The sequence below is a fragment of the Peromyscus leucopus genome, chromosome 9, assembly GCF_004664715.2.
Source record: "Peromyscus leucopus breed LL Stock chromosome 9, UCI_PerLeu_2.1, whole genome shotgun sequence".
NCBI classification, from domain to species: domain Eukaryota; kingdom Metazoa; phylum Chordata; class Mammalia; order Rodentia; family Cricetidae; genus Peromyscus; species Peromyscus leucopus.
Window position 1 is genome coordinate 86,294,501 of NC_051070.1, and position 23,897 is coordinate 86,318,397.

General features: G+C 38.5%; 1 protein-coding gene and 1 long non-coding RNA gene across 9 annotated transcripts in view; one reads left to right on the forward strand and one right to left on the reverse strand.

The window, feature by feature from the left end:
• The window catches only part of Cfap20dc (CFAP20 domain containing), a 262,891-nt gene extending 244,346 nt beyond the window's left edge, over positions 1-18,545 (reverse strand). For 3 of the 8 annotated variants that reach the window (XM_028853847.2, XM_028853846.2, XM_028853845.2), the window contains exons 1-4: positions 18,300-18,544; positions 16,104-16,193; positions 13,253-13,346; positions 5,159-5,231 (exon numbers count right to left, since the gene is read on the reverse strand). In XM_028853847.2, coding sequence (XP_028709680.1) covers positions 5,159-5,231; positions 13,253-13,346; positions 16,104-16,193; positions 18,300-18,320 — 278 coding nt within the window. In that variant the 5' untranslated portion in view covers positions 18,321-18,544. Of the gene's footprint in view, positions 1-5,158; positions 5,232-13,252; positions 13,347-16,103; positions 16,194-18,299 lie in introns of those variants that run through there. The other 5 variants (XR_005092211.1, XM_037208663.1, XM_037208664.1 and 2 more) reach the window with 4 other exon arrangements.
• A 91-nt stretch (positions 18,546-18,636) lies between these two features.
• Positions 18,637-23,897, forward strand: part of LOC119088546 — a 72,330-nt gene continuing 67,069 nt past the window's right edge. Inside the window, exon 1 of the long non-coding RNA XR_005092212.1 lies at positions 18,637-18,957. This is a non-coding gene — a long non-coding RNA (uncharacterized LOC119088546). The remainder of the gene's footprint in view (positions 18,958-23,897) is intronic.

Consider the following 23,897-nt stretch of genomic DNA (forward strand, 5'->3'; position numbering starts at 1 on the left):
TTAAACTAAAGTATCCAGAATGATAATAAAACTCCTAGATATATCATGTTTAATAAGTAGAAATGATTACTACTTTGTTAATTTTCTCATTTAGCATCTATGATGCACCTGTGAGGTATCATTACTCTCATCCCATAGGAGAGATTAATTATATAATTACCCTAAGTCTCCCAAAGTTTCACTATAGATCTGTCCACATCCTTTCTTACCTTATACTTCACATTCCCCACAGATCTTACTCTTGTGTCACCATAACATTTATAAAAATGTGAATGGATCTTTTGCCCTCAGAGTACAGTGTATGAGGGTAGCAATTAGATCCTGCCTGTCATTACTCCACCACCATCTTGCCCACTCACCCACACTGCAGAACCTATTATGAGTCAGGCCATGTGTGGTAAGTGCTAGGATAGCATCCTGAATCTCACAGACAAGGTCTTGTCTTCATGGAACTCAAACTCTATCTCTCAAGGCAATAATTATGCACTTTTAGGGTTGTAATAAAGGAAACAAGCAGGTACTAGAAAGGACCTGAGAGATGGATCTCATTCATTTTGAGAGGAGGATCAAAACAACAGCCTTTTGGAAGAACTCTTAAGAGTAGGAAGGAATTGGCTAGGAAGAGCTGGGAACAGACTAACTGTGCACAGGAATCAAGGAAGGATGGAGGCACGAGGCCAGGAAGACATCAGTACCTGACGAGAAACATACTCAGAGCACGACAGGAGAGAAGAACATTAAGGACTTGGGGTTTATCCTCACTTCACCTGTGGAAATTCTTTTTTTTAAGACAGCTCACAGTAGATGAAGTGTAGACACTGTTGAGGGAATGTGGCTGCTTGAAAGAAAATGGCCCCTGTAGGAAGTGGCACTATCAGGGGGTGTAGCTTTGTTGGAGGAAGTGTGCTACTGTGGAGGTAGGCTTTGAGGTCTCCTATGTCCAAGATATGCACAGTGTGGCACTCAGTTCATCCCTGCTGCCTGTAGATCAGGATTTAGAACTCTCAGCTCCTTCTCTAGCACCATGTCTGCCTGCATGCTTCATGAAGATAATGGACTAAATGAAACTGTAAGCCAGCCCAAATTAAATGTTTTCCTTTAAGAGTTACCTTGGTCATCATGTCTCTCCACAGTAATTGAAACCCTAAGACAAGTTGGTACCAGGGACTTGAGTATTGTTGTGAAAGTCCTTACCATGCTTTTGTTTGAAGGAGTTTGGACTTTGGGGGTTTGGGTGAGGAAAGCAGTGGAATGCTTTAAGTGCTGCTTAATGGGCATTACTAGTAGGAGCGTGGAAGAGAGTGGTAATGAGAGTATTTTGAATTGTGGGGGCCTGGCTCAAGAAATTTCAGAGAAGAATTTTAGTGTATTACCTAGAGATTGTTCTTGTGGTATTTTGGTGAAGAATATGGCTGCTTTTTGCCCTTGTCCAAAGTTTGCCTGAGGCTAAAGTAAAGTTTTGGATTAATTCTGTTGGTAGAATAGACTTTGTCCTGTAGTTACTAGTGTTAACCCTAATGAAGATTTATAATGAAAGAAGCAAGCTGAACAAGAAAAAATAAAAAATGTAAAATTTGAAGAGAAAAGAAGCACTAGCAAGGAGATAAACAGATTAGGAAATGGGATAAAGGGAGTGATGACCTCAAGCAAAATCCCACCCAACTACATTTCCAACTTGTGAAAACAATTAAAGAAAAGCTTAAAGCCAGGTGTGGTAGTACATGCCTTTAATTCTAGCACTGGGAAGGTAGAGGCAGGTGTATCTTGGAGTCTGAGGCAAGCCTGGTCTGTCGCTGAAGATTCAGGACAGCCAAGCTTAGGCAATGTAGGAAACCATCAAAAACAGAAAGCTGGTAAAGATGTAATTGAATGAGGGGGGCAGGTTCCAGGTGCAGTAAGGAGCAGAACTTGGCAGCTTCAGCTGAGTTGTTCTGGCTTTTGAGTCAAAAAGTAACCAAGGAAAACTGCTGAGGCCAGGCATGTGTCAGAGGTGTCCTTGAATGGAGGCCTAGAGAGGCCATTGTGTGAAGCTGTGAAGGTGAAGCTTGGATTGCCTTGGAGACACAAGATGATGGAGATGCTAAAGTCATGGGATACCTGCCAAGGAGAGCTGCTAACTGGGAGTGGAAACAGCCCAAGAGAAAGAAGTGTGCTGCAGTCAACAAAGCTGAAAGGAGTTGGAGATCTGAAGAGCACTTTGACATCAGACATGGAGAAGCAGAGTTTGCCATTTGCTCAGCTAGTTTTCAGTCTTGCTTTGGTCCAGCATTTCCTCACTATGCTCCCTTCCCTATATTTTGGAATGGTAATATATATCCTCTGCCATTATATGTTGAAGTATGTGATCTGCTTCCTGATTTTGATTTTACAGGGGATTACAGTTAGGGGATTGCATGAATCTCAGAAGAGACTTCAAATTTTAGACCTTTAAATAAGTTTAAAACTGTTATAGACTATGGAAAACTTTTGAAGTTGGACTGAATGCATTTTTGCTATGACACAGCTACAAGCCTATAGAAGCCAGGGAGTAGAATGTGGTGGTTTGAAAGAAAATGGCTCCCACAGCTAGTGGCACTATTAAGGGGTTTGGCCTTGTTGAAGGAAGTGTGTCACTTTGGAGGTGGGCTTTGAGATTTCCTATACTCAAGCTACACACAGCGTGGCACTCAGTATACTTGCTGTTGCCTGTGATCAAGATGTAGAACTCTCAGCTCCTTTCCAGAACCATATCTGCTTGCATGCTGCATGAAAATAATGGGTTAAATTTTTGAAACTGTAAGCCAGCCCAAATTAAATGTTTTCCTTTATAAGAGTTGCTGTGGTCATGGTGTTTCTTCACAGCAATAGAAACCACAACTAAGATGAGGAGGAAGCTGGGGAATCCAGAGAAAATCTGGAACAACCAGGTCAACAGTGATGGTGTTTTGGAAGTGGGAAATATAGCATTCACAGATTCAAGGTATTTCAAATCCCCAAGGGACAGCATACTGCCTGGTCCTCAATATGAGCAGCTATTGGTTCTAAACACCTAATACACATATAAAACCTCTTCCTCAGCACAATAACTCATTCAGAGAGCATAAAAGACATAGGAAGAGGCTGAAGAAATGACTGCTAAACTCCTAAACTAGCTGGCTCCTAAACTAGCTCCACTCATGAAAATCTCTTGATGTATAGCAAAAACCTTTGAGAAACAAAATGCCTTTCTCTGCTCTAACAATGGAGAAATTGAGAAGCCAGATATGGTTCTGTTAGGTGACTTTCCAAGCTTGTTAGAGAAATGTATTATTTAAAATAGCCTAGGGCTATGCTGCTAGGAACAGTACAACAAGAAGGGTACTGAAAGAAAGTCCTTTCCTTTAAGGTAGAAGGAAAATATGTTAGAACAAAAATCTATACCTATCATCTTCTTTTTGCTGAAAACATGATCTCTGTCATTTCTGCATGAAACAACTATTTGACTATCAGTAACAAATTCAAGTTCATATATGATAAACTGACAGAGAGAGTCTCATCCATGTCATTTAAAAATTTTAACCTTTTGGTCCAGAAGAATTTATTTTTCTAGCATTATAAAACCAAAATCATTTATAAAATCAACTCATCTTCCATGGGGACACAAGAACATAGAAATCAATGATTATAGTGAACCACATTTACAATCTAATCATTAATGCCAAAAATGTTTCCCATACTCAAATAGGCCAAAGGCACTAGCAATGTGATAGCAAAGAATAGTTGGGTTTATTTAGGTATCAGCTTTTCTCCTGCTAGGAGCAGGTTAAGGATACCTGTTGGTTTCTCAATAACTAAAGCTTTAATTGCCATTAAATTAACTAAGAAAGTCTATTGTCTAGGCTAGAGTGATATGCTCAAACATTTGGGCACAATCTCAATTTTGCAAAGAAAAAAGAGGTGTCATTGGCAAGGTATCCCATTCTAAAGACCATCCAAGGGTCTCACAGGCCTCTAATCCAAAGGCCAACTAGGAACACCTTTACCACTGCTTTGAAGAAGCTCAAAGTATGGGTTATGGTAAGATCCAGGTAAAAGGGGGAGCAAAACTGGATTTTTATGTAAAGAGCTTTAAAGTTTAAAACATAATTTGCCTTCTTTCAATTCAGAAATCACATCCTCCTGTGCTGAAAATAAAGCTTTCAGTGGTACTTTCTGTGCCTTCAGAATGCCCTTTGAGTCTTGAAAATACTTTTTTCTGCAGAGACCAGGAAGTGGTACATAAGAGCATCAAATGATGCTTTGGTCTTCTCTCTCTAAGAAGTATTTTAAGATTGGTGGTGGCTATGGAAGCTGATAAAAGAAGATCTTACAAGTTCATGGGGGCTTAAGGTTGAATAAAACAAAAGTGTATGATGTTCTATCTATGTTTCATCTAAACAAACAAGGCTGTACCTCCTAAGCTAAAATTCAGACTTTCAACAACCCAAGAATCACTATTTTCCCAGCTTATGTAAACAGAGAGGAATTAATAACTCATTTACTAAGAACATTCTCTCCTTTAGTTTATGCTGCACACTGATAAAGCTGGAACTTTTGTCCAGGATTGAAGATAAATACCTAAGCCTGAACCATGTATAGCTTTTAATTAAAAACCAAACAATACAGAAATTAAGCAACAAAATCTTAGAAAATATTCAATATTGTATAAAATTACAAATTAAATGTTATTTTTATTACTAGTATTTCACACAACACATAACTCAACTGAGTATAAGTAATTTATTTTACCTTTTGCTAAGCAATCTTGTAAGGCCACTGAAAATAAATATACTCCAAGCTATCTTTACATACACAAAAGGAACCAATATATCAAAACTACAGTAAATAGTGTTAAGATGTCTTTCAATCAATGTTAAGCCAACTGTAGTTCTGCAAAGAAACAGGAAAAACATAAAATCATAACCCACAGCATCTTCTGAAACAGATAAAACCTGCTTTCTTTCTCCCAAGAAATTTCAAAGTGCAGCAATATCCAAGAAATACAACTAAATTATTTTAATTACTTCATGTCAATCTGATAAGTCACTACTGTTTAATACAAAAAAACCCTGTCACTGTTAATAATGACTGTTAGCACTCTTTCAATTGATCAAATGTCTAATGCACATAAAACATTCAGAAGAAGTTCTATATATCTTACAGTAATTCAGTGGAGAAGTCCTGTCCCAGGGGTATGTAAATCTGAAGTACAAGAAACCTCTGGATCAGTCCAACTAGAAGAGAGGAAAAACACAAAATGAACTGTTCAGGCCTCTTACATGTGCACACAAACAGTGAGTGCTCCAGCAGGCTGCAGATCCAGTACTTCAGGAACAGAAAGGCATACAGTGCACTGTCCATGATTAACAACCCGAGTATAAAGGTGGAGACATTGATGACAGCTGAATCAAACTTCAACTCACGGTGCACTGTAAAGTTCCATCTGTGGCACTGATGAATTTTTTATGAAAATCAAAAAAAAAAAGAATTTTTATTCACTCATTATGCCATAAGAGAATGTCAGCATGGAACTGCACTCCACATACACGTATAAAATTGAACTATGGATTCCCATCAGGGTGGTCATAAAAACATGTGGCAATTATTTTTATTCTCTGACAGGTTTTATAGTCTTACTAAACAACTCAATAAAGAAGAGCAGCACAAGAAAAGCAATTCTAATTATGACAACTGCAACTGAAAGCTTATGAAGCAGAGCTTGGTCATGCGGTCTTAACAATGTCCACACTTAGCTGGATGGAGGAACATAGTTTCACTTATAAATTTGTTACCACGTTCTTAATTAATTTTCACTCAGAAATGATAGCTTTTGTTCCCTATCACTAATTTCATGCAGATTAAAAAAATGAGAAAAACCAACACACATGGCATTTTTGATAGTTGTAAGTCTACAACAGCTTAAACAAAGTTACTTGATTTTTATACTGTTTCTCTACATCCAGTCTCTTAAGTCATTCCCTCTAAGGTTTTGAACTTTTGATTGATCTCTCCATTTATGATACTTTTGACAGACATGTTAGTGTCACCCCTTCTAGGGTAGTGGTATAGGTGGACTGTAGAAGAACTTGGCAGGCAAGGCACATAGAAGATTCTGGGTTCAACCCTCGATGAAATAGAAAACAGCAACAAAAACTCACAAGGATAACATCTCCCAAAATACACAGGTTAGGAACATTTTTTCCCATTGTGTATGAAATAAAGATGTCATAACTTTGTCTATGACCTTCTCCTATAATTCAAAAGTACAAACAAATAGAAAAAAAAAAAAAAACAAAACAAAACCTGGCCAAGCCAGGTCTGATGGTGGTTCCCTATAATCCAGCACTTAAGAAGTAGAGGCAGGAAGATCTGGAATTCAAGGTTCATCCCCAAGTTCAGAGCCCACCTAAGCTATGGCTGGAATGCTTGCCTAGTGTGTTCAATGCTGGGCTCAATTCCCAGAAAACACACATACACACACACACACACACACACACACACACACACACACACACACAAAACCCAAAAAATAAACAAACAAAAAAACACCCATATATACAGACATAGGAGTCCAAGGAAAGCAACTTGATTTAAGGTGATGATATGTTTTATTTATTCTAGTAATAAACTTAATAAATTAAATATTTTAATCCCACAATAACTTTTAATCATTTTATACAGACTTTCTGGTTTATAATTCCTATAGTAAGCTGTTTTACAACATTCCTGAGAAATATAAGCCATTTCTATTTTTTATAACAAACTTTTCTATAAACAAACATAACTGGCCAAATACATATATTATGTTCATGAATGTGTTCATCAAATATACAAAGATAACTTCTTTTAAATTATCAAGCATATAAATGTGTTCAGAGAGAATCCTAAAAGTTAAACAAAACAGAAATGGGAGATTAAAGGCTCTACCCTAGAAAATTCTCTAGGAATGTGTTCTATTACATTTATAGAGAGATTCAATGTGGCAACCAGAGTTTTGACCCACAAAAGCAAAGTGAAATAGCAAAATGAGGCCACCTCAAATAAGCCACTGTTAGTCAGCCTCTCTGGTCTCTTGCACTGACTGGTCCTGTAGGGAGAGTAGTGCCATTTCCACAGTGGCCTCAGCTGTAAATAGAGCTTGGAGAACACCAGATCAAGAACACCAGCCCTTTAAAAGTTGCCACAAATCTCACTGAATCATTATTATTTCCTTCAAGCACAAAGAGATGCATATAAAAGACCATTTTTTAGAAATGAAATATCTCTTGCCTCAAAAAACCAAAACAAAATAAAAACAAAAAGAATTCTGTCATTCCACATTCTCACACACTAGGCCCTACTTTCCAAAAAGTTTTCACATGTGATGACACTAGAGGGTGATGATATGACAAAGAGTACTTTAACAACAATTTACAAGCTGGTTCTGTATGGCAGTAATGCTAAATAAACTCCATTGTCATATATGGTTCCCTGGCCTAGGAAATTTAAACTGGCTCTTCATGTCTGCGTTGTATTTAAAATCACTCTAACTAATACTGAATATGGGCCTCATTAGTTTAAAAAATGGCCATCAAGAACATAAATATATAGAAATTCCTTGTTAAGTGGCAAAGCCTTCATTTCTTTTTCTTTTAAATATTTAAAACCATACTCAACTTATAAAATACCATTAATTTTAAGCAGTGGTTTTAAAGTTGTTCCATTAGAGCAAATGACAAACTGCATACCTCACATACATTTTCCAAGGACTGTGTCATCCAAGAAGTAGGATGAGGCCACAGACAATCATTCTCCCTCACTGCCCAGAAAGCTCAGCATGAACTTACTCCAAGACTTCAAAACAGCCTTAGCATATTCTTAATTTCCTTTTCATCCCTAAAACTGGGCTAATCATTTCCATCTGTACCTCAAAGAATCATTTATAAGAAATAGCCTTATCATTTAACAAAGATTATTGATCACATGCTGTACACAAATCTTGCTGAAGTTTTTTTCAGTAAATAAGACCATCATAATCTATGCCCTCTTGGAATGTGCAATATGGTTTCACAAAAGAGAAGGTCAAAGTTCTAGGACAGCATTTAACTATAGTTGCTTGAAGGGAAGGGGATGGTCAGTAAAAGTAGTCCTGAAGAAATAATGCAGAAACTGAGCTTGGAAGAATAAGCAGAGATTGACTGGAAGGGGGGTAGAGGTGTAGGAGAGAGGAAAAGATGGTAGGTGGATTCCTCTTAAGATGATGTGGGATGTCCATAAGGACAGAACAGCTGAAATTAACCTTAAAATGCTCAGTCGGCTGGTGTAAGGCATTGCAGAGGGAAAAGAACAGATTGTAAACCCAGTCATGTGGGGCCTTGAAGACCAGGTAAAAGATATGGGCCAACCTAAAATCAGTGGGAAGCCGCTCAGTCATGCACTGTTCAGTACAGATTAATAAGACAAAATAAGCAGTTTCTATCAGTGGAATTTGCTTTCTGAAAATGGCTGGAAAAACAATAAAACAACTAACAACTCACACATGTTCAGTTCAGTGTTGTTCATAGTTTAAGAGCAGGGCAGGAAAGGGGCCAATGGACTGAACAATGGGAACAATATGAAGCCCAGGTATAACTTAGGGACATGTCAGGTGGGCCTCATTCAAAGGTGACGACGTCTTAGTAAAGGTTGGAAAAGAGGAGAACATGCTGGGTTCAAAACAGCAATGGCCTTGAATGGGTGGAAGGAAGGTCAGAGAAGGAGCAATGAGAGAGAAAGCCAGAGAATTAAGAGGGACTCAGACAGCTATATTCCCATAGAGAAATTATTTTTACTTTAAGGAATGGGACCTTTTCCAGGAGAAGGTAACATGTTTCACATGTCACATAGAATTGAGGAGTTCTACTCTGGCTGCTAATTTGATATCAGACTATAAGGAGGTCCAATAGAAAATAACTGTAATAATCCAGGCCTGAGAGAGTGGTGAGAGCAATACTAAAGGGTGGGAAGTGGGGAAACTTTCAATCTTTTCCCCAGTACTACTGATATCTTCTTAATGGATTCAGAGAATAAAGAAATAGAGAAGCTGATTTAATGAAGAAGTTTGATCTTGTCAGTTGAAGAGAGAATGCTGTTTGCTAGCAACAAAGGCAGAGGGAAAAATCACAAGCAGCCTTGCCAGGAACTGGGTTTTACATACACTACCCTTAGGTGGTCCAGGAAAAAAGACTAGTAAATACCTGATGTGCAAGACTGAAGTGAGACAGAAATGGCATTAAAAATCCATGATCCTGAAGCTGATAACCAGGGAGAACATGTAGCCACAGGGCTACATAAAGACCAGAGTCACTGTAGCATTCAGGTGGCAACCGAAGAGGAAGAGCAAAAAGAAACTAACAACAACCTAGTGTACAGTAGGATGAAAAATCCCAGGAGGTAAGTGAAAGAAGTGTATCGAGGGGGTGCTGGCTACCTCAGATGCTCCCAAGGGTGAAGACGAGCTGAGAATCCCCATTGGTTCAGGAATACAGAAGACTACTCACTCTGATAAGAGCACTTTAATAAAATGGTGAGATCAAAGACACTTAAGGGCTTTAAACAGAGCAAGACATAATTTAAAAAGAACAGCAAAGTAGCAGTGAGGAGAGCTGGGGGAACCACAAGAAGCCATCTTCATCTTTTAGAACAGCTGAACTCAGGCTTCAGGGATACAGATGGCCGGACACACACTATTTGATTCAGATAATTCAGCAGGGAAACCAATGACTTTGAATGTGACTCTTGAATAGAAAGTCCCTACTGGATATTTATGCATGACAGTGATGCTTCTCACACTGGCAACTCCATACAACACCAACCAAGCTGAAGGGTGGCAGAGATTTATTGTACTGGTGAATGACACACTAAAGTGTCATTACCAAGGGCAGATGGTTACAATTAGAAATTAGAAACAGAATTGTCAAAGTTCCTTATTGTAACAAATTTAACAAACTTATCTGAACATCAACTGTATGTCATCACTGAGTTAGGGGTTACAAAGCTGACTAAAACCCTGGAGAAGTATACAACATGATACTCAAGTGTCACATGCTCCATCATTTGATGGGTATTATTTACCGAGCAGGCTCACAGGCCTGGGTTCAATTCCTAGCTACATAAATAAAACATATTAAAAAGAACATGTATTGAGTACCTTCCATGCACCAGACTGTAGAAAGACCTGTTGTTGGTACATGATTTCTAGTTTTAATTTCCTTTGTAAACTGTACAGATTCTAGACTTTATGTACCATTTCAAGCACCATGTGACACATATCCAACACGGAACTACGATGGAGTTATTTTTCAGCTGGAACTTCCAGCTCATTCCTGCTTGATCCGGAAAGCCCCATTCCTCTCTCTCCACCCCACCCCCCACCCCCGAGAATCTCCAACAAAGAAAAGGCATCAAAAGGCCCAGTTCCACATTCTTAGTAGCTGTGACAGCTCCTCCTCTAAAGTTGCCAGTAGCCCAAGACCCCATCTAAAGCGGTCAGTTTTTGACCATACTTGGGCACAAACACATCATCACCCCTCACCTACAGGGTATATATGCTCCCTGCTTTACTTTGGCCACGTGACTTCTCTGGCCCCAATCTCTGGGGTTGGGAGGGGGCTCAACTAGGAGTTGATTTGCTCAAATATACCTGTTCTTTTGCTTTATCAATTGGGTTTGAGCTGGCTTACTGCACTGGCAGAGAAACCTATTATCATGTTTCAGAAAACTTTTTAGTTATGAGGAAGTTCACTATGGCAGCAAATTAATTAAAAATTTTTAACAATAATTATTCCCTTTCAAGGTCGATTTCTTATATTAGGTTATAAAGAAACAACAACAGAAAACACAGGGCAAGGAGGATGCCTCAGCAGGTGAGTGCATTTGCTTGCCAAGCTGACATGAGTTCATTCCCAGAATCCACATGACGAGACAGAACTGACTCCCACAAGTTGTCTTCTGACCCTCATGTACACCATGGTGCATGAAGACATTCACACAATAATAAATAAATATAACAACAAATTAAAAACACAACTGATTTATTTACTTAGGACTCATCAAGTACAATTTAATTCAGAAAGATTACTATTTAGGAGCAGTCAAACATACATAATTTCATTATGAAACTTTCTTCATAAGCATCTAATATAGTCAGAAACACAAATGAACTATGTAATGTCAAGTTTGCATAAAGTATATATTAACTCTTAAAATAGAAATATATAATGATAATTGAACTTAATTTAAGTGTTAATTGAAAGCCACTTTTCAATTCAAGGCATGCTTTTTAATTTCAGTTTAACCATACCAACCTCACACAGAAGGTCATTTTATACAAGTAAAAATAACAACCAACTTTGTTATCAAAACAACCAAAAAGCTCACGTGAAGGCATTAGTGACAGGGAGACCACACAAACTATTTCATTTGTTATACTGTTGCACATGCTATGGGAAAGCCAGATTAATTTTTAACTGTAGGGCATTGTGTAAGAAACATATTAGAAGATTCTTCTGTTTCTTCTAATTAAAAGTCATCATTGTCACATTTAAAGAGGTAATTATAACACATTAAACCCAGTTTCTGAGGAAAGGAAGAAAAACCCCAAAAACCTGAATAAGAGTAGAAAGGGGGGATCAGGAGTCTGTATTTAGTCACTTTGGTAAAGGAGGAATCTTTCTCAGAGCCAAATGAGAAGGCTGCTAGGACCGACTGATTTCATCAATACCATGACCATGGGCACAGATGCCGAGGGCACTAGAAGGAAGGCGTTTAGATTGTCTGTACAAGCCAAAAAATAAGGGCAAAATAGACTAACCAGCTTCTAATAGTCAAGTTCCTGGAACATAACTGTTTCATAAAGTCAATATCCCAAAATAGATGAACTGTCTCTCATATGAAAAAACTACAATTTCATATATGCTTCCCTGACTTATTTTAGTACACTTTACTTACAAATACAAATATATATGAAAATGAAAAACAACAACAAAATATCCTGCTATCAATCATATACCCAATTAGGAACTATGAGGAAGCCATATTTCCTTGTGGCAGCAAATTAATTTAAAAATTTTAACAATAATTATCTATTCTCTTTCAAGGTTGATTTCTTAGTTTATAAAGAAACAGTGGCAAAACACTTTAAATTAAATCATCTTCCATCACTAATTTGCATGGCTTGATTTACATCTTAGAAATTTAAAATGTCACATAGTGCTTAAAATGGTACATAAAGCCTAGGATCTATACAGTTTACAAAGGAAATTAAAATTAGAAATCAGGTACCAACAACAGGTCTTTCCACAGTGCCTGGTACATAGAAGGTACTTAATACACATTTTTTTAAAATATGTTTTATTTATGTTGCTAGGAATTGAACCGAGGCCTGTGAGCCTGCTAGGTAATGCTCCATCACTTGGCTTTATCTGCAACCCTCTAATAAATATTCTTAATGAATGAAGACAAAGTAAATGGCAAACACAAAAAAGAACTGCCTATTTATTTCTACAAAATATCAGAACTCTATCTTTAACCAGTAAGACATAGTTAGTGGAAAAGTTTGATTATATTTATACATTACTCAAATTAATCACTTTATTGAAAGTTTAATCTGATGATAGAGCCTTAAAGTCCAACCTCACCTTGGCCAACAACTGCTCCTCTGGACCACATCTTTAAGCTACCTTGTAAGGTTCTGTCTGCTTTGAAATGCTGCTGCTAATTTTCATACTGGAATTAAGCCTGCAGCTGTCTGCTAAATAACATATCTACACTTCTTAGATATTAATGTTCCCTAAAGGTTTATCACTTATTGTTACTAATAATATCTTGTGCAATTTTTTTTATTATTTTTGTTCTTTTAAAAAAATGTTCTAACTTATAAATTCTTGAATTCCTGTTGAAACTGCCTTAACCACCTGATTTTCTAATAAAAACCCAATGTTTCTTTGCTCATCTGTAAAGAAACACTGTGAAAAAATCCCTCAAATAGAATTAGTGCTCAACAAATACTACTATAATAAGTGGCTACTAAAATAATCTTCCAGGACTTAAAATAGTTCTAAACTTAAAGAAGATAGTGAGGGAGGCTATTTTCCTAAAGTGCATGGCATACAGTTGATTTCTATATAAAATACCAGATGACTTCACACCAGGAGATCTCACCCCAGCCCTACTCATTTGCCTGCTTCTAAGACACAAAACATAATTCTCTCAAACACTGAAAAGAAGTCTTACTCACGAATTTGCTTATTCTCCTTTGGTAACTGAATTCTGTTGGTTTGGCTGCTGCCTTCCAGGATAAATACAAAACTTTTAACTTCTTTATCAAACTCCTATGGGACAAAATAAAAACAGCAGTAATTGAAGCATATCTTATTTGGCTTCTTCCATAAAAATTGGAACTGCAAATTTCCAGAAAAACAAGTCTTTTAGTCTTTTTTTTTTTTTTTTTTTTTTACAAAAGACTTAAAAATAAGACTCAAATCCTGATGATGATTTTATCTTGAGACTTGTTGGGAATGGAACACAAAACCACACTAGCCACACAGCTAATTTCTTATTATATGAAAATATCTTTCCTCCAAATGAAAAAAAGTTTTCCAACTTCAGGGATTCCAAAGTAACTCACTGGTTCTGGGTATAGTTGCTTCTTGCTGCCTGTATGCAATCCCATCTAAGTACACAGCTCATCACCACTCCCTGCATAGCAGAAGAAAGTATCTAACTCCTGCTGAATTCATACTAGAAGTTTTTTGCTTTCAGGCCATAGCTCAAATGGAATTAATTATGTATTATTTCATATCTTCTGTGACTCTGAAAATTCCGTATATATTTAAAATCAATATGAATTAAATGAAACAATTATGGTTATCTAGAAAGTTAAGTTAAGGGGCTGGAGAATTGGCTAAGCAGTTAAGAGCACTTGTTGCTCTTCTAGAAGATTCAAGTTTAGTTCCTAGAACCTACGCTGGACAGCTCACAACCATCTATGTCTCCACCCCAGAGCATCAGATGTTGTCCTCTCGCCTCCATGGGCACCCTCATGGGTGGCATATACTCACACAGACACAAACATAAACATAAAAATAAATCTCTTTTTAATAAATAAGACTTCTGTAATAAGTCCATGTAATATCCATTGTAATCACATCCCCTATGTATTTGCGATGAACATACATGTACCAAGTATATTATTTATTTTATTTAAGCACATGTTGGGCCTGCCCAAACCTGCAGCAAGTCACAAAGCACTTAGATATGCTGGTCTCTACCCAGCTCTTCAAACTTAATCTCCTCATCTGAACACCAACAGCTTTCCCATTTTTTTTGAAAGTTCCAAACTTTCTTCTGATACAGGGATTTTGTTCATACTACTCCCTTTGTGGAATGCTCTTCCGTGCAGCAACCTCTTTTTATGCCTGGCTGACTCTTAGCACTTGTGTTAGTTACTTTGGGAAGCTGCGAGGAGTCAACATAAAGAACTGAAAGCACAACAATATTTATTTTAAGGTCAGGGTTTCAAATATTTCAATCCACAGTTCCTTGGCCCCATGAACCTGGGCAAAATATCCAAGTGGCGACAGCATTGGTGGAAGAGCTTCTTCATGGGAGATAGGAAGGAGTATAAGGAACGGAACCTGGGACCAAGCACAACCTTCAGATGCCCAGGACCCGTGATTCACTTCCTACAACTTGGCCCCACCTCCTAAAGTTTCTACAACCTCTCAAGATAGCACCACCAGTTTGGGAGCAAGTATTCAAACATCTGAGTCTGTGAGGGCACATTTTATATTCAAACTATAACAGAACTCAATGCCACTTACTCAGGGAAGCCTCTCTGGCACATATTCTCTGAGTACCATTTCTCTGTCATTCATACTGTACAGTTTTGATCCTTGTCTTTTCCATGACTTAATGTTCTTACCTATCAGAGGGGCATGTAGCTATCTATCTCACAAAGCTATTCATATTATATAACATTATGTAATATGCCTAATGTTATGCTTAACAAACATTAGGCACTCAATAGTAGTTGTAAGTTTCATCTATAGGTGTTCTTATTCTCCTGAAGGCATTCAGCTCTTGCTTCTACAAGAGAGAAAAAGGTATCAATGGAGATGGAGACAGGTTTTCAGGTATGGTGGCAGCAAGTGGAACTGGCTTCCGCCTAATGGCTCCTGTTTTCCCTGGGAAGTGGGGGTGTCTGCTTCTGATGAGTGAGAAAGGCATGCCTTGGGTGTGGGGCTGAGAATAGGCAGTTCAGTGGTTGGAAACCAAAAATGACAAGAAAGGATCATTTTAGATACTGACAAGAATATAACAGGACAATTTTCTGGACTGTTGAGGTTGGATTTATAGTGTTATCAACCTGAAAACTGTAGGTATTTTCTCCAAAAGTCCTGAGAGCCCAGGTACAGGCAAAGGGAAAACTAGGGATCCCACACAGGCTGACTAGGCAAGCGTCATGATAGGCTAAAGAGCCAAGGTATTCGAGGTCCTTACTGGAATGCGGGTGAAATAACACTTCAGTTTCTGCACTGAAGAGAGAGATGAGAATTCAGAGAAAGTAAATAAAACTAAACACAAGGGGGGAACAGAAAAGGATGTGGCCTGAAGAACAATCCGACTGAAGAACACACACAGTGGGAAGACTAAGCAAGTGGCCTTACAAATCCAAGACTGAGGTCAGTGAAAGACGTCTCTGTCTCTCACTTGTAATTTCAGAGGTCCTGCTGTTGGTCGTGAAAATAAGGCTGCAGCAGAATGAGAAGATATCATTAAAGATGATGAAATCAAGAAACCCAGAGGACTAGTCCTTAGAGAGATGCTCTTCACTGACATCAAATCACCTAAAATGATAAAGCAGGGCTCAGAGTACACTCAGCAGTTATACACCATGTGGCAGTCTTAACCAGCTAAGGAGTGGTGTCTTGGGGGGTGGGGGGTGGGGGGTGGACTGCAGTCAACAACACAAAGCCTTTGCGGGTGAAAGAAAAGAAAATCAGTTCTGAAGTCTGATCGAGCCCCCTTTTCTATGACCTTCCCTCACAGTCCTTCCCAGGGTTTGACACTTAACTTCTAACACTTACTTTCCAAATCACAGATGGACTGCCAAAGATCTTCCATTTTGCTCCAGGATTTTTCCCCTGAGCACTAAAGATTTCAACAAATGCACCTCCCTAGAAAATAAAACCAAGAAATTCAGAGTGAAATAAAATGCTATGGTAGAAATCCTATCTAACAGAGTTTAAAACCAGTGTTGCAACCATCTGTCAGTTAAACTAATTTGGGAAAAAATTATCCTTGTTATTATGCCTATTATATAGTTTGGCTGCATGTAAGTCACAACCATTTGATTTGGGTCACCCTAGGCTACTAAGGAACTCACTTGTGCCACAGAAATATTACAGATGGGGCTCATTGACTTGACATGTACAGATCAGGTCTGTAAAGCATTCTAAAAAGACCAGACTAAAGAGCTTAAACTCAATTTGTAAACTAAACCAATAAATCTTATCATTATGTGTGAAAATAAAGTTAGTAGTCATACTGACTGGGACTCCAGTACTTTCTTTTTAATTTTCTGAATATGGAGTTACTTAATGTCTTGTTTTTTTTTCCATCTATCAAATGAATTGTTGGATCATACAGGCTAGCAAACATAAATCATCAAGGACAATACTTGGCATGCAGCAAGGGATTAATAGTGCCATTGAAGATTATTCAATAAAGGAGACAAGTAGCTTAGACTCATTCATAAAAAGACCCGAGAAGCATTGGGGTATATGTGGAAGGGGGTTCTTACTGGACATCTCTACAATATCTTTTAAACAAATAAATTTGGAGACATATAGGAAGAACAAAAAAGATATTTTCTATAGATTGCTTATTACCTACTATATAAACTCAAGACTACAGAGTCACACTAATGTGAATGTTAAAGCTATTACTAAGTGCCCATATACTCTGCTAATAAAAATGGGGGAAATAAATGATTATCTCCAAGGAAGAATTTATTACAAAATTTGAGAAGCTGAGATGAAAACTAAATATGATTTGAATTACAAGCAGCACATGAGAAAACTTGTTTGATTTTTATAAAAACTGTTTAGTTTTTATAAAAAAATTACCAGCATTTTTCCTAAAGCATATATTTTGCAGAAAATTTCTTTTTTCTTATTATGTGCAAAATCGTATATGCTACTGCTTCTAAGGGTGGGTCATTTTGCTATGAATTTTAAGTTTGAGGCAGCTGGGTTTTAAAAAGAAATCCCCAGAACCTTAATGAAACAGCAAATCTTTTCTCTCCACCTCTTTTCCTGTGTTTTCCAAGATGCCTACAGTGGGCATGTGTTATTTCATAACATCATACTTTATCTACACTCACAGAGATTAACCTAAGTTTATTCTAAAGGCATAGAATGAATTTCTAAAACAGGACAAAAGAGAAGCACACAGTGCTTTAAGGACAAGTAGTGTTTGGCCAAAAGGATGAAGCCACAGAGAGGTGGACCCTGGGGGTGAGGGTGGGGGTACTAAACACCCTGACAATATTCCTAATAGCAAGATAAAGATGTCATATAGACTGGCAATTTCAAGATGACGCCTGGAGAGCCTGGGCAGAAAGCCATTCAGTGAGCTGAGGAAAGGATGCCATTCATGGAGCAAGGTGTCTGAGAACACTGAGAAAACTGTGTGTTCCAAATGTAATCCTTGGATCAGACTTGCTTGGGAATTGTTTAAAACGTAGAAGAGCTAAGCCCAGCTACATTTTTTATTCACCAGATCTAGGAGGAGGGTCAGGAAGTCTGGGATTTTTTTTTTGTTTGCTTGTTTTTTGGTTTTGTTGTTGTTGTTAGTATTCCCCAATTGATCCTCATATACCCGAATGCTGGAAGAGTCATAGGAAAAAGAAAACAGCACATACCCCAAGTGCTGATTTTAATCCTGGGTTTAAAAGAATCCATTCATTAAGTCCTCTAAATAGCTTCTAAGGTACCAGAGGAGATCAACAGTGAAAGCCCCAGGTGCTTGTTAAAACTCAGGATTTCTGGGTCCGGTGCTCAAATTCCAATTCCGGGTGTCTGGAGTGGGGCGTGGGGGAGGGTCATGAGCTGCTCTGTAATCAGATCCACCGATTCTGCACTAAAAAGCACTGAGCAGGAGCAAGAACAGCTTACGATCAAGACGACTTAGTCACTAATTATTTTTCACCCCGGGAGTGGAGGCTTCACGACCCAGAAGGCGAGCCAGCTCACCCCGGCGAGGAAGTCCTTTTGGGTTACCTGGTACTCATTTTTGAACATTCCCGCAGAGTGCCCGGGGTTGGGGCAGTCTGCCGGCGGAGGTGGGCGGGAAGGGCCGGCCCGGGCTCTCCTCGGTGCCTCGCGCCTGCCGTCAGCGGCGCCTCGGGCCGCCGACCCGCGCCATCAAGGGCCCGCTCGCTCGGGGAGCCGCGGCAGGGGACCGCGCAGAGTGCGGGCTCGCAGCGGAGTGACTGTGCGTAACCTACGTGACCGCCCCGCCGCCTTCCGGGCACACAACCGCCCGCGCCCGCGGGAGGGAGGTGCGCAGCCGCTACGCCCATTGGCTCCCCAGGCGCCTGCGCACTGAGCCCTTTGGGTTGCTTTACCTCCAGCTGGGCTGAGGCGTTGCCCAGGCAACCGAGGGGCTTCTCCACCTCAGGCAGTTTGTAACCATCAGTCAAAACCACAAAAGGTTACCCCAGGCTGTAACTCAGGTCTGATAGCTTCACACCGGGTCTACGTGTTGTAAACTGGTGACTGTTTGGCCACGTGATCTCTGGTTCATACACTCCCATACTTGGGTATTTGAGAAATAACAAAAGATTAGTTTGGGAAGGCTCCAGGAAATGCGGATGTTTATGCAAGATCATTGAACCCTTTCAAAGGCTAAGGCTTCTTTACTCAAATGTACACTGAGGTAAGTGCTGTCTTAAGTGCTCCAGATATCGTGCTGAGAGGCTAGCCATGGAAAAGGTCCTGCCTGCACCCCGGTGAGAAAGGCAGTAATTAAATGAATGGAAAAACCATCAGAACTTGGGCTGAATGCCATGAACACAGTCCTGGAATAGTATTTTAGTTTGCTGTTGGTATCGTAATAAGTTATCACAAAAGTGGCTTGAAAATGAGAGAAATTTATTCTCTCGTAGTTCAGAAAGTTGGAAGTACAAATTTTGGGTTGTCATCAGGGTAAACTCCGTGTGGAGGCTTGAGGAGAATCCTTTTGAGAATTGTCATTTCTTAGCTTCAGCTTGACAGTCCTATCTACATAGTCACAGTGCCTGCCCTGTCCTCAGTGTGTCGTTTTTGTAGTCTCTAATGAGAAGACAGGTTATGACAGACAAAGCCTACATTAGTTACTGTTTTCGTTACTGTGACAAAATATTCAACTTAAGGAAGGAAAAACAAAAATTTTTTTTTGGCTCTCAGTTTGAGAGGATATAGTCCAATATGGCAAGGCAGGCATGGTGGCAGAAACATGAGGTGGTGGGTCACACTGCATCGACAATCAGAAGGCAGAGAGATAAATACTGATTCAGATCACTTTCTCCATTTTATTTAGTCTAGGATCCCAGGCCCTGGGATGGTGCCACATGTGTTCAGGGGGCATCTTTCTTAATCAAACTTCTCTGGACACACCCTCAGAGCCAGGCCTGTCTCCCAGACGACGCGAAATCCAGCCACAGAGCCCATTTTTGTAATTCAAACCATCTTCAGTCAGCGTTGACAACAGCTCTTTGACTGACCCTTATCCGTAGAGTCTATATGTTAAGCATTGCAAATAGCTACGTTGGGGGATAAATTTTATGGAATAGTTGATAACTATCATTTCTCTATATCCACATTTTATCTAAATACTTCTCGTTGACTTTCCTTTCCTTCATTGCAGTCTCTGCTAACTGACTGACCCATCATTTTTCTCTTCCCTAAGTATGGCAACACTCTGCTGACAACCCTCTCTGGTGCTGTCAGAGTGTCTTTATAAAATGCAAACTCTAGGGTTGGGAAGAAGGTTCGTCAGTCAAGTATCTGCTGTGCAAGCAATAAAACCTGAGTTCAATTCCCAGTGCCCATGCAGGGGATAGAGACAGGCTGATCTCTGAAACTCACTGGTCAGCCAGTCTTGTGGAATTAGCGAGCTCCCGGTTTGGTGACAGACCCTGTCAAAAAATAAAATGGAGAGTGATGGAGAAAGATACTCGATGTCAACCTCTGGCTCCCACAGACATCCACGTGCACATGTGCATGTACCACATCAACTCATACCACATATGACAAACACATATGTATACACAAAGTAAAGAAAGAAGTGAATCCAACCATAGCGGTTTTCTGCTTCTCACCTTTTAATGACTATAGATCCTGTGTTGGCTCTGTAAAATCTAGCCCTCCCTTTCTTCTCCAGTTCCAACTTACCTATGTACCCACCTGCTGCATTTCATTTCACTTATTACCTGCTTTCATTTTAATCACATCAAGTATTTTATTATTGTTCATGTCCATGCTTGACATGTTCCCTTTAACTGCAAGCCTTTATGGATAAAAGCTTACTTACTTAAGGGCAAATTAATAACCTCAGTTAAAAATCAAATTAATTAACTGCTTATTTACTTGTCTGTGTTTGCCTGTGCATGTGCACACATGCACATACATGGACATCATAGGAAAATCTGAATGAGATATTTCTCTCCTTCAACCACATGGCACTCAAGGATGGACCTCGGATCACAAGCACCTATACCCATGATCTATTTCTTGGAATAATAACCTCAATTTTTATGAAAAAATTTGTTACAGAGCCAAACATGATAATCACAGTATTTCAATGAGTAATATTATTCAAGTTGTTTTGCTTTTCATTCCTTATTTCTTCAGTTTAATGTGATAACAGTATAATATCATTTGTTACAAGGCCAAACATCATCTCCTAACCCTCTGAGCTCCTAGCAATTTCAAATTCTAATACTTGTATTTTCATTTGCAAGTTTGGTAAAGGCCTATGCAGGCAATGAGCAAATCTGAAATCAGATCAGCTTGACATGTGATGAGAGATACCCTTAGCACACACAGCAGTGGCTGGCTATAAAGCAAAATAGCCATGTATAGTTCTTTAACAAGATGAGCTTAAACATGGAGATGGGACAAGATCCAATTTTATAATAGCAATTGCTCTTATTTAATTTGGATGAATTCTTACTATGTACAAAATCTTGGATTTGACTATGCCTTCAAGAACATCTACCAGAATTGAGTGAGAAAAAAAAGCCAACCTCCCCAAATAACTTGGCTTAAAACAAGCTATTTATGTGTGTTATAAAAGACAGTGAAACTGTTTCTTTAATTGCAATAATTTTTTACGAAGTTAGTACATTTTGTAATTGCATTAAATTGCTTAACTTAATTTGACAACATTAAGAATTAGTCATTTTACAAGCTTTAAAATGTTCATTTTTGTTCTATGAAGAAAGTAATTTTGTGATATATTAATATTATTAAAGGATATGGGATGCTTTTTAAAACAGAATAGACTAGAAACAGCTTTTAAAGGTGGCAGAGTCTTTGTTTGCCTAAGTAGGTATTTAAGTTAAATGTCTATGATTATCAATTTGATAAATAATAGAACTCTTTTGAACTAAGACTATGCTGCATATGCCACAGTCTAGTTATGGTTTATATTTTGGCTGTGGTTCATAATTTATTAGTCATGAGGAGAATAAAAACATTGGTTTGACTTTCAGAATTTGTTATGTTTTACAATAACTTTGAAATGTTCAATACTTGAAGAGTTAGAATTTTCCACATTGTGACTGTCTTTATGAATTATAATCATGTTGATCTGGTAAAATAATTTTTGAACTGTGTCTATTTTGTAGTCTTAAACAAGTTATTATTGAGAAAAATTAGTGACACCCAAGGCATCTGTTGGACTATTGAGATGACAGTGTCAATGTGTACTTTGACAAGAAGGTTTAACATCATGTTTTTTTTTTTTTTTTTTTTGATGCTTGTACTGTTTTTAGTACAAATGGTTCTGATCATGGAGATTTATGGAGACTGTTTCCTGACTTAAGATGACTAAGGACTCCAAAAGTTATGCAGAAACTTGAAACTCCAAAATCTAGCTGCTGCCTGAAGGCTCTTAGGGTAACAGCATCATTTTAGGTATTGAATGTTAAAAAATTATACTTTCTTAAAGTAGTTTATGAAATATCAAACATTTAGGTTTAGAAATGTGAACGTACTTGCAAAATGCATTTTAGAAAACATTAAGTTAATTGAATGGATATGGGCATTGAAGAAACTCTGAGGTCATTTATAAAGAAGAAGAATTAATACTGAGCAGCTAAAAGCAGGTGTTTGTCCACTATAACAACACATTTTTAAAAATATCACATTTAGGCAGAAAAAAATGAGAAAGAATGAGGGGAACATTCAAGAGTCGAGAGCACCCTTAGACACCAACAATCGAACATCTCTTTCTGGACTACAGTATGTCCCTGGTAAGGTCAGAAGGAGGTGGGCCTTATGGGTGACTGTCTTCCACCCTGGCACTGGTGCAAAATCTCACAAGACTAGACAAGCCTGGGTTCTTGAGGGGCTGCACCTGCCATTCCCTTCATGCCACAATACCAGTTCCCTATAGTGCCAGTCGTGATAATGGGTAGTTTGCATCCTGAGGCACCTACACACGAGCCAATGTAGTGGGATATTTACGAGTCCCAAAAATAGGAGTTTTTAGGAGTTTCTGACCCTCAAGTGATACAAAATCAGACAACATGTCCTCAACATTGCTCCTGGCTACAGCAGATTAGGAGGCTGCTGAGAGATAATGTGATTCATTTTCCAAAGCCAGGCTACATGCAGATTTTAATTTACTTGTCTAATTAAAATAACACTGCCAATAACTATGGTGGTGATTCTTTATTAATGGATGAAATGGATGAAAGAATTAAATATTTTATTTCTCCTTCACCTTTACAAAGGGGAGTTTATCCCTTCCTACTATATGGAAGTTGATTCTGAATTGAAACATCCTCTTCAGAAGGGAGAGGGGCTGATGATATGAACCTCCAGAGGTAAACAGAAGGTCACAGGTCTGAGAGAATAGAAACTTGGGAGAGGCTCAACCTGCCCATCCCCAGTAGTAAAGGAGTAGACAACTGCTGGGGGAGGAGACTCTAACCAGCCTAGCCGCAGAGAGGAGAGGTCTTATACTGTTGAACAACCTGCAAACTGCAGTTTTTGTGAGTCATGGCCGTGTTGACGTAGGCTCTTCAGTGATGCGACTGATTTTAAAAACTGTATCTTCAGAGATTTTAGAATATGTTCTAGTCATGTTTACACTTCATGGCATAACTTGTAACTCTTCCAAGATGAAATTGTGTATTAATTTACCAAACTGAACAAAAGACTTTAAGCCTTTGAGTATTTTATTACTATGACCTTGTTCCCAGTATAATACTTACCAGAAATAAGTTCCTTCAATGTGTGAAGCATAGAGCCCAGAGCACCTTATCCACACGGTAGTTTGTAATGGATTGTAATGTTTAGTGGTTTATGGGATCTCTCTGGTCAGCAACTCTGGAAGAAGTAAACCACCCCTGGACTGGGATTTTTATTTGTAAAAGTTTCTTGTATTTTAGTGACCAAAATAAATCACATGGCAAAATCTGATGTCATTGAGAAGGGATGTATATTTGTCCCTCCTGGAAAAAGACCAAATACATTTAAAAATAATATAATCTGTCACTCTCTGTTATTTTGTCAATATTATTTACATTATTTTCTTTTATATGTAAAATATTATCTACTCAGCAATTCAAGTGAAAACATGTATCCACATAAAATGTATACATGACT